The following is a 10937-nucleotide window of genomic DNA, read 5'->3' on the forward strand; positions in this document are numbered from 1 at the left end:
TCAGGGTGCGAGTGTGTGGGTCCATCTGTAAGGACAAGGGGAAAAAAAACAAAACACATGCATGAATTGGAAATCTACTGGCAGGATGAGCAGCTAAATTACAGCTTTTCATCCCAACTTTTATTTCAGTGTTCTCAGTCTACCTGAGCACAGCCCTGGAAATGTGTTCACATGAATAATAATAATAACAGTAATTCTACTGGAAGAGCTCCCACGCGAAAATGCTCAGAAAGCTGTGCCGCAGGATAAGAAAATCGTGATGCTATAGCTCACGTTAAAGACTTGGAGGGTGGATAGCTGTGTGAGATTAATTTTTGGCATGCTGTCCTTGAGCAGCATGGTGAAGAACTAATGAAGGTGGTGCCATGAAAGGTACAGTGTCACAGCCCCTCGCTGAGGTCCCCAGCATTACTGCTGCGATTTGGCCCATCATTAGGTGCATGGCTCCTGGTGGGAGGAACCAAAGCACCACTTCCAAGAGCAGAGGTAGTACAGCTCAATGAGTAGAGCAGGGGGCAAAAAAATCACAAAGAAGAGGATAGTTTGCAGCCAAGGGAGGTTGGTTGTTTGCTTGGTGGCTTTGTGTCACTGGTAGTGTAGTGCAAAGCTGAAGATCCAAGACACAAGCTATGTTTTTCTTTAAAACTGCCACCATGGTTTCTGAAGATCCAGCAGAATCACAGCTTTTTAAATACAGATTTAGATTTTTATTTTATTATTTTTTTTTTTTCGTATTTTTATATACAGATTTAGATGAGGCCTTGGGGTATTCTGAGTACTCTGAGGGATTGCGTAGACTGAGAAAACTTCTGGATCAGGACCAAAATCTTCCCCCAAAGTCCCCATATTTCAAGAATCCGCAGTTCTCTCCCTCTTTGGCAATAATTTTCCTGCTTCAATCAATAAGTAATGGAAAAATAAGAATAGGGAAAAAAAAAGGAGGAGAGATTCTCAGCATTACAGAGTTGTTTAAAAAATACATCTTCTCAGTGGTTCCTCTCCAACTCAAAGTAGATGTTGAAGTCTAAAGGTCAAAAACATGATTATTTTTTGTTGTTATTTAATTCTAATTTGCTTATTCTCTTTCTGTTACACCCTCTGCATTGACTCCTCAACAACTCAGCCTTGCCTCTTGGCAGAGTGGCAGGATTTGTATTTCTGGCTGGATGCTCTCCATACCTCCAATTTCTCGTGAGTCACAGCTCTTTTACACTCCTCCTATGCAATGACTGACACGAAGAGCTGGAAATTATAGATGTACGCGCACACACACGGATATATATACACACATATACTGAATAGATTTAATTTTATTCTGTTCCAGCTTATGACACCTGCAGACATGTCAGCTGCCTTAAATAACTCCTCACCATTTTTTCCTGTTCTGCGTCTCCCACAGGTTAGCTCCGCGGATGCGTCAGGAATGGTTTTTGATGACTGCATTTCTACAAACGTGCAGGTGAGCTCTGGAGCTATTTATTTCTCCCATTCAAATATTTATGCTGATTTGGCACTAATGACTCAGCCTCTTTACTGCTCTGTGAGGAAGTTGGTGCCATCCCTCTGCAAGACACGTTGGGCTTTGGGTGGTTCTGTGTTTCTAGAGGTACCACGTTGCAGTCCGTCACTTCCACCGTTGTGGCCCTGAACACAAAATAGCCTGCTGTGAATCCCTTGAGCAGAAATTTTGAAAGGAAAAACTCCTGAGTATCTGTTAGAAAGATGAGTTTTAGGTTCATCAGCATCAGTTTGCTTGTGACTGAGGTCAGGGCTGGCAGTCAGCGTGGATGAAGCCCAGACATAATTTTTCTGTAATATTTTCCAAAATACTTCCATGTTTTTCTCCAATTTACAAAGGATTTCCAGGGAAAGATAACAAGAAGTGCATGGCCCACACCAGAGGGCAGGTGAGCTCTGGCATAAGCCAGGCCTTCCCACAGCACCAACGGGAGAGGAGAGCAGGAGGGTTATCGGCTTCCAGTGATTGGCACTGCCAACATATAAGGTGTGTTTGAGTTCACCATGTTTCCCTGTATCTAGGTGCTATCCCTCTGAAATTACACAAATTGTACCCCCCTTTTTTTTTCTTCTTTTTTTTTTTTTTTTTTTCCTGACAAATATCATCTGCAAAACAGTATCTTCTGCTGTAACCTAGAGTTTTGACATCTTTGGGATTGCATCAGGATGCTGCAATCTATCTCAGTTTTTTCAGTTGTTTGGAGGGAGGGCCAGAAGCAGGGCCAGAAGCCTTCCAGATATGTAAAGCACGTGGTCAGAGAAGGAGGACAGGAGATGGGACAGGTTAGTCTAAGGAGAGTTGGACAGAGAAGACAGTAACACGCATCAGACAAATTAATACAAGATAAAGACTTCTCCATGTCTGCAGTGGACAGGGCTACAGGTAAGAAATCAAAAGTGCAACTAGGGAGATTCACCTCAGACACCATAAAAATATTAAAATGAGTGAAGCCTTAGAGGGTAGGTGGTGGCTGTACCACACCAGTGCTGAGGATGAAGCAAGCAAAAACTGCTTAGACGAGCATTTGGGCAGAGCATTATAGGTATGGCAGCTTTTGCGGCATGGGTGCATCTGTCAGCTTCTTTAGGCCCTTCCACCCTCCTTCAGATGAGTCCATGCTTTAAACTTCTTCAGCTCTTCAGGCATGTCCTCTTCTTTCTTGCCCCCCAGCAAATAACTCTACCAAGAGACATGTATTTGTGTATTGTTTTACTCTGAATTTCACGGCTCTACAGCATCCATCTGCATCTTTTAAAGGTGGCAAACTTCAACCACAACAATGGTTGTTTTATTTACTCCTCTTGTCATTTTTGTCAGTCCAGAAAGTCAGCAGAGACTGGCTTCATGCCTGAAATTCATCCTCAGTCCAGAGCTGAGCAGGTGTCCCCTAATTTCCCACTGAGAAATACCAACCCTGGTAAGCTCTTGGTACATGGCATGCTTCTCTCTCCAGCAATGTCACCCCAGCAAGTGCCACTGATGCCAGATGGGTGCAGTGTTTGGGGGGAGCTACCAGCAGTCTAAAAGTGTACGAGTACACCCTTTTTTCCTGCCTAAACTTTGGTTTCTTCTCTGCTGGAATGTGTAATGTCTCAAGTTTCGCAACCATTGTATGATACTGACAGCATTCTCACCAGAGAAACGCTGCTCTGCTCTCCTGTGCAGGGGGAAGTGAATAGGAGCTCTCATAAGAGCAGTTCATGTGCTTCGAGTTCTTTGTGAGAGAAAACATACCTAATTTTAGTTTAAATGGATGTTAATTTGACGTGTGGATTTGAATAACTGAGATAAATTCTTGGCTTTCTGACATTAAAATATATTAAGTGACAAGGGCTTTTTGCATACTGTTATTTTCTGAAAGGTTCTTTCTCTCCATAGTGCCTAAATGATAAAGCTTGAATGCGTAAGTCCCCTGAATTTGCAGGAAGTTGCACTGAATGGTCTAATAGGTCATTTTCATCTCCGGCTTACATAATAGAATAATAATAACAAAGGTTGCAAAGCATTCCTACCATGGCTGAATCAGCTGCCTTTTTTATGGGCTGGTTATTCACTGAGCAATAAATATTCATGTTTTTTTTTCAGGATAGACATAGTGCATAATTTGTCCTGAGCGCAATTAATCAGGACACCCAGCCTTATCCCGCAGAAGATCACAAAGGACTGAACTTGAGTGACAGCCCAGGCATGCCTGGCAGTTGCAGAAGTCACTCGATTCTTCAGCAGCAGTTGTAAAGGCTTCTACACCGTGTCCTTGAGCCTTTTCAGTGTAAAATCCCATATATATGGGATTATATCCCGTAAGGGGGGTGAGCTGCTAATGCTAGCATACCAGAGAAAGATCACAGCCTGGTTTGACTGAGAGGAGGAGAAATTGTCACTGTTGCTCTTGTTCCCCACTCTCCTGGATGTGCAGAGGATCACAGGGAGATTTGCCTCTAGATCAGCCTCTCCAGCTCTGCCTTCAGAGGAGCAAAACATCTGAATTTAGTTCATCCTTGGAAAAAACAATAAACAAAACAAAACAAACAAAAAAAAAAAAAAAAACAAACACAAAAAACCAACATATCAGAAAGGCAGGGCAAGAACAACAGCAAGCTCTGCGCCACAGCTGCTTTTACCAGCAGAAGGCACCAGGTCTGTGCTCACACCACATAAAATATTGCTCAACATCCACCATGTATTGCTCTGCAGTTATCGAGGATTTTCTTCAAGAGGCTCCTGCACCCTGCAGAAGAAGGGGGTGCTCTGGCAGTAGTTGCTCAGCAGGTGAATAATAGCCCAAATCCCTGCGTGTATCTTCTCCTGATCTTACACACACATACATACTCACACAGCTAAATTTATTTCCCCCTTGCTGAGGGACTTGCTGCCAACTTTCCCTCCAGCTTGCATGGTTCCCACATGCTGCTGACTCCTGTAATCTCTCCCACTTCTATCTCATCCTCTGCCCCTGTCAGCTAAGCAGAGGTTGTGTGGGGTTAAACCAAGCAGGCAATGTTCCTGTCATGCTCCTGAGAAGTTATGTGGGGAGTCAGAATCCAAACCTGGTGGAACAGCAAGAGTTCTGTCATTAAGACTCATAGGAGTCTTCACTGCGACTCTTAAATGTGGAGGATTGGAAGGTCGTCATTTATCAGTTGATATTCCCCTGCACTCAGCTCTGGTGAGGCCGCACCTCGAGTGCTGCGTTCAGTTTTGGGCCCCTCACTACAAGGAGGACATCGAGGCCCTGCAGCGTGTCCAGAGCAGGGCTGGTGAAGGGCCTGGAGCACAAGTCCTGTGAGGAGTGGCTGAGGGAGCTGGGGGTGTTTGGGCTGGGGAAGAGGAGGCTCAGGGGAGACCTCATTGCTCTCTGCAGCTGCCTGAAAGGAAGGGCTGGGGAGCTGGGGGTCGGCCTCTGCTCACGGGTAACCAGTGACAGGACCAGAGGGAATGGCCTCAAGTTGTGCCAGGGGAGGTTCAGGTTGGCAATGAGGAGACATTTCTGCTCAGAAAGAGCAGTCAGGCACTGGGACGGGTTGCCCAGGGAGGTGGTGGAGTCACCGTCCCTGGGGGTGTTCAAGGAGGGGTTGGACGTGGTGCTTGGGGATGTGGGGTAGTGGGTGACACTGGTGGTAGGGGGATGGTTGGACCAGATCATCTCAGAGGTCTTTTCCAACCTTAAGTGATTCTGTTATTCTGTGATTCTACATAAACTGTTGACTCAGTTGGTAGAAACTTCAAAAAGTTAGCTGAGCAGTTGTGAGCTCCAGAACATGATCTCAGCCATGAAACCCTCACCTCATGGCTTTACCCACCCATTGCTCAGACTGCAAGACTTCAAAAGAACAAGTGATGTCCTGAAAAGGTGTGCAATGGCTTTAAAGCAAATAGCAGCAACAAACAAGCAAACAAACTACTCATATTTACACATATATCTAGAGATGTTATTTCAGAGAAGTGGTTGAAGTGCAGCACTGTTAAATAAATGCCCATATGTGTGGCTTTCATGTTTCCAAGCCTAGCAGAACAATTTACGCTCTTCCTCTGCAGGCGGCAACACCCCAGGAACCAACCCCAGCGACAGCCAGGAGCAGCCCGTCCTCTCTCTCGGGACCAAAGGCCTCCTGCCAGATCAATATCTTATCCTCCTCAAGGGTTTTTTCGTCTTCATGGAGTGCTTCCTCATCTTTCCAGACTGCTCTCTCCTCTTCCAGGAGAGCTTTTTCATCTGCCCACAGGGCTTTTTCTTCTTCCCATAGGACTCTGTCCTCATCCAGAAGGACTTTGTCTTCCTCCCAGAGGAGCTGATCTTCTTTCCAGAAATCTGCATCCTTCTTCCAGAATGCATTCGAGTGCTTCCAGAAGTCACAATACTCCCTCCAGAAGGTTTCTGCTTCCTCCTGAAAAGCATTTTCTTCCTCCAAAAAGGCAGCTTCCTCCTCCCAGATGGGCTTTTCCTCCTCCCAGAAGGCTTGGATGGCCATCTTGAAAGCTCTGATTTTTTCCCGAAACGCCTTGATCTTCTCCCGAAAGTTCTTCATTGTCTTCTGAAAGCCCTGAACCTCCTCCCGAAAGGCTTTCTCAGCCTGCAGCTTCTTGAGGAGCTTCTCTTGGCGTAAGGAGAAATAGGGTGAGCAGGACATCACCTGGGAATGGCAGCTCTGGTTCATGGTGCTCCTTGTTGATGGAGGGAGCAGAGACCAAGCCTGGCCCCCACCTCTCACTCTGTGGCCCAAAGGAGAGAAGATTGATGGGTGCCAGTGATGTTATCATCCAAATCTACGTCACAGCTGGCTTAAAATGGCATTATACCAGAAATAAAAACATTTATCATGAGTAAAAAAGAAATCCCTGCCCAGGTCTCAGCCAGCACTCGCTGCGGTGGTACCTAAAAGGGAATTGGTGCCACGTGGGACAAAGGCCAGGATTTCTCTGTGTCATTTCCCAGTGTGACCCCAAGTGCTGCTGCTTTTGAGCTGTCTGTGCTGACCCCAACCAGTGACACCACACTGCTCCCCCTGACCCCACTTCATCTGGTCCCAAAGTGAAGGACGGCGGCACCAGCCTTCCCCTCTGGTGCTCGAGTCACTGCTGCCTCTCTGCCTCTTGGTTGTCTCCTGCCCCTTCACAGAGTCCCACGTAAAGACCCTGAAAATCACAGCTTCCAGAGAAACTTGAACAATGAAAACAAAAATATAATTTTCCATTCATTAACCTGCCTAATAATTCTGCAGCTGGGATTAAAGCTGGTTACTTATTTATACTGTTTCATTATATTTATTATGACTTACTGCATTGTGCCTCCAGCCCAGAGCAGGGAGCAGGCTGTGTCATAAATAAAATAAATAAATAAAAAGCAAGCAAACAAACAAAAAACTTGCTTATTAATATATTACAAGCCTGTCTATCCCTCACTGAATAATCAGGAAAGGCTCCAGAGGCAGCAAATGCAGCGCAGATGATGGTGAGATGTGCGCACTCTCTGTGATGATCGAGAAGGCAGGGAGTGTGCTGGGGGAGACCTTTTGGGGCTCTTTGGGTCAATATAGGAAAATTCTGGTTCTGCTGTTTTCTCTTCATGCTGCTTCCTGGCTCCTCAAGCTCACTCTTGTAGCAGGAGCTTTTTGTGGGTGCCGGTAGGACAGGAAAGGAGGAAGGCCATTTTCTGCTTCACTCTCTGGGAGTTCTGGGCCCACCAGTGGCTCCCACTTGGAGAAGTGGAGAAGAAGAAGTCGTTTCCTCTTCCCTCTTGCCCTTTCAGGGTTCAACTAAACAACTCCTTGGGATAACAATCTGCACTGGGGAAGCAGCCCAGGGGCTTAAACGCGGGCATACAGTGCCATTTGAGGCACTCGGGCATCTAACCTATCTGAAGGTGGTCTGGGAAATGGTAGCATGTTGGAGACCTACGTCCTCCAGGAGCTGCAGGTGGAAGCTGAGGGAGATACCCCAACGCATACAAGGGCACAGGGCACCCACATGTTTGTGTTAGTCCCTCCTTTAAATCTGTCTTTGATTTCCATGCTTAAAGTTGCCTTCAGATCCTGCCCCAAGAGGCTGCCAAATCAAACAAGGAAAATATTTTAATTTTATGAGGCTTCCATCTCCAGAAGGTTCATGACATAATACAAGTAAAACTTTGAGGACTTTTTCTCACGTGGTACAGTAAAAATATTCCCGTTTGTTCTTTTACTGTGCTCCGGAGGCAGGCTTATGAAGATGTGGGGTAATTACATCAGAGTACATTTTCCAATTAGGGCATCATTAGGATCTCACAGAAAATGACTGAATTACATCATTTTGTTCCACAAGTCTGCAAACGCTCTTTCAATTGTCATCAAAATAATAATAATCGGGTTTCTGCAGACATCTCTAATAGTGCAGAACTAATGGCTGACAAATCTGATCCAAGCCCAGATCCATTCTTTTACTGGAGTGAAGTCTTATGGATAGATGCAAAATGAAATGGATAAAACGACCCCTTTACTTCCTAAAACTCCTGTTCTCGCTCTTAGCATCTCCTACCATCAAAAATGTAAGACCCCAAAGATGTCAAGTGATTGTGGTCCTCCTGCTTTTGGGAGACTTAGCATTTGTAAAACTCTCTAACAGAGACGTGCAATACTTACAGAAGTGCAGTCCTTTATGGCCCCTGGGTATCTGACGCCCACTGGTGACAGTGACCCGCTGGCACCTACAGTGATGTAATTTCACCAAGCTTCAAACCACCCATTCAAAGCCAAGTGATGCGAGCTGGAGCTGAAAGGAGTCCCCGGGCTCCAGGCACACCCTGAGCCAAGGCTGGTGCTTTGCTTCCTTCTCATCCTGGTTCTTCCTGACGAGCACCCACCTGTGGGTTGTATTGCTCTCGTCACCTCCCCTCCTGCTTTAGGGATACCTGCTGGAAGACGTGAACAGCACTTACATGAAATATAAGAATGTGGAAGAGGCACTTTATGACAGAAGGTATTGTCCCCATTTTTCTGCTGAAATTGTATTAAACCTTAGAGGAGGCTGTTTAGTTTCTGTTTGTTTGCAGACTGCTTCTGTGAGCCACAGGAATCCCTCTGTTCGTGAGACCTTGAGCCTGATTAATCTCAGTAAATGAGCCTGGTTGGTGATAAAAACAACTATTCAGCTGGCAACAGGCAGAAAAGACAGGTAGAAAGAATGAGATGCTTCAAAAGGAGTGTACGAGAAACCAGGATTAAAAACCACCATGATTAGTAGGAGACAACTCTGGGAAGCTGTTTCAGATCTTCAATTATTTTTATTTTTTTTCAGACCTTCAAAGGTCAGAATACTTCAGTTAGAAGAAGTTTCTACCAAAATACTTCTTTCTAGTGGAATGGCTCTGATATTCCTTGTCAGAAACTATGTGTTTGGTTTTTTGTTTGTTTTTGTTTTCTTTGGTTTGGTTTATTTGTTTGTTTTACATGGAATAGTTCAAATACAATTCTGTTTACTGAGAAAGTCTTGCTGTCCTGGCAAGCCTCTTGTTGCCCCTAACCCTTTTTCTTCTTCCCAGATGAGATATTTCCCTCTTTGCAAGTGGGTTGCCTTTGATTATGAAAAGGTTTTTCTCTCCTTTTAGGCTTGCTTCATCCCTGCCTCCAGGGACAGTTTCTTCCCAGAATGTTTTTGTGTACTGCATGTTCCTGGTATAGCTCCCTGTTCAACACCATAGCTGGAAAACACCAATGATGGAAGAAACACTAATTAGTCAACTGCTGTCTGAGCTTTAAAGGAAAAATTGTTTTTTTTTTTTTTAGGCAAGAAGTTTTGGTGACACAAGCAACATAAGCAGCACAATAAGCTCTGAGTGCAGAGGTGGCCTGGTGAAACTTTTGGTGAAAATAAATTTGTCATTCCAGCTCTCACCATCAATCCACAGGGTTGCTGCAGCAGGACATGTTGTTTCTTCCTCTTCTGATTTTGTTTTCAGTAGTCCCATTCCTCCTCACCAAGTAGGTTGTGGTGCTGAAGAGGACAAAGAGGGTCTTTCATCGTTCAGCTGCTCATCCTTTGCCATTTCAACACAGATTTCCTGGTGAAAAATGAAAACACACATTTTTCCTCTCAAGGTAGAAGGAATGGGGGAGAAAGGGACATAGGAAAGTACGAGGCATTCTCAGGACTTGGAAATTTATCTGGATTCTGTGTATGGATGAGGGTTTGGGGGATGTTTTTGCTGTGAACCGCCCGTTCCTCACCTTGTGCAGCGATGACAGGCGGCTGCTGCCATGGCAACGACACCTGGAAGACAAAGAGGTGCCGGGAGACAAAAAGGCACCCGGATCCTTTGCCCAGAGCACCAAGCAGTCCTGGCACCCCTCTGCCCCCCTTGGCTGTACCACAGAAGCACCCTGAGGTCCCGGTTAAGATTGTGGTCCCAGTGCTGCTGGCTGTCAGGCAATGCACAAGACGAAGCCTCAGCCCTGAGGATCAACCACGCCTTGCCAACATGAGCAACTCTACAGGTACCTGAAGGGGAGGTGTGGGGAGCTGGGGGTCGGCCTCTGCTCACAGGTAACCAGTGATAGGACTAGAGGGAATGGCCTCAAGTTGTGTGGGGGGAGGTTCAGGTTGGCAATGAGGAGACATTTCTGCTCAGAAAGAGCAGTCAGGCACTGGGACGGGTTGCCCAGGGAGGTGGTGGAATCACCGTCCCTGGGGGTGTTCAAGGAAAGGCTGGACGTGGTGCTTGGGGACATGGGGTAGTGGTGACACTGGTGGTAGGGGAATGGTTGGACCAGGTGATCCTGGAGGTCCTTTCCAACCCTAATGATTCTATGATTTCTGTGATTCTATGATTTCTATGTGTGTGTGTGTGTGTCACTGTCCCGGTGATGGCTCGGTGCAGTGAGGGCAGGCTTGCCCTTTGGTGACACTTCCACCACATACCAGTGGCCCTCAGGGTGGGTGAGTGGCTGCTCTGCCTTGGTGGCCCTTCATCCTTCATTAAAATGGCATCAATCACTTTCCAAATGATGTTTATAGACACCTTGCCAGATTTTCTCACCTGTCAGGAGTGTTCAATTTCTCTCCACATGGAGCTCAGTCGTTCAAGGGAGCATCTGTGTTCCTTGAAATGTTACTGTACGTGAGGGATCAACTGTTGTTGCTGCAAGTGCTCAGGTGTCTTTGGGCTTTGGAAGAGGTACTTTTAGAGAGAAAACGAGATGGCAAGGGATGGAGAATCACAAAATATCTTAACTGACCCTAATGAGAGCCCCCTATATGCCATATAAAAGCCATTAATGTTTGGTGTAAGGAACTTTGTGGACCTTCCAGTGGTGTATCAAAGCCAAGGTTTGGTTACAATCTCATTTAGTAAATCTCAGCCTTAGCAAAAATAAAATAAAATAAAATAAAATAAAATAAAATAAAATAAAATAAAATAAAATAAAATAAAATTTATCATATAAAATCA

At 45.5% G+C, this 10937-nt stretch overlaps 1 protein-coding gene across 1 annotated transcript; it reads right to left on the reverse strand.

The window, feature by feature from the left end:
* Positions 1–5535: 5535 nt before the first annotated feature.
* Positions 5536–6147, reverse strand: CCDC70 (coiled-coil domain containing 70; the record flags this gene model as incomplete). The annotated part of the gene is made up of 1 exon (XM_084284170.1): positions 5536–6147. The coding sequence occupies one exon, from the start codon at positions 6145–6147 to the stop codon at positions 5536–5538; it is 612 nt and encodes a 203-aa protein (XP_084140296.1).
* Between the last annotated feature and the right edge of the window lie 4790 nt (positions 6148–10937).

Source organism: Netta rufina (genome assembly GCF_964035555.1).
Source record: "Netta rufina genome assembly, chromosome: 1".
NCBI classification, from domain to species: Eukaryota; Metazoa; Chordata; class Aves; order Anseriformes; family Anatidae; genus Netta; species Netta rufina.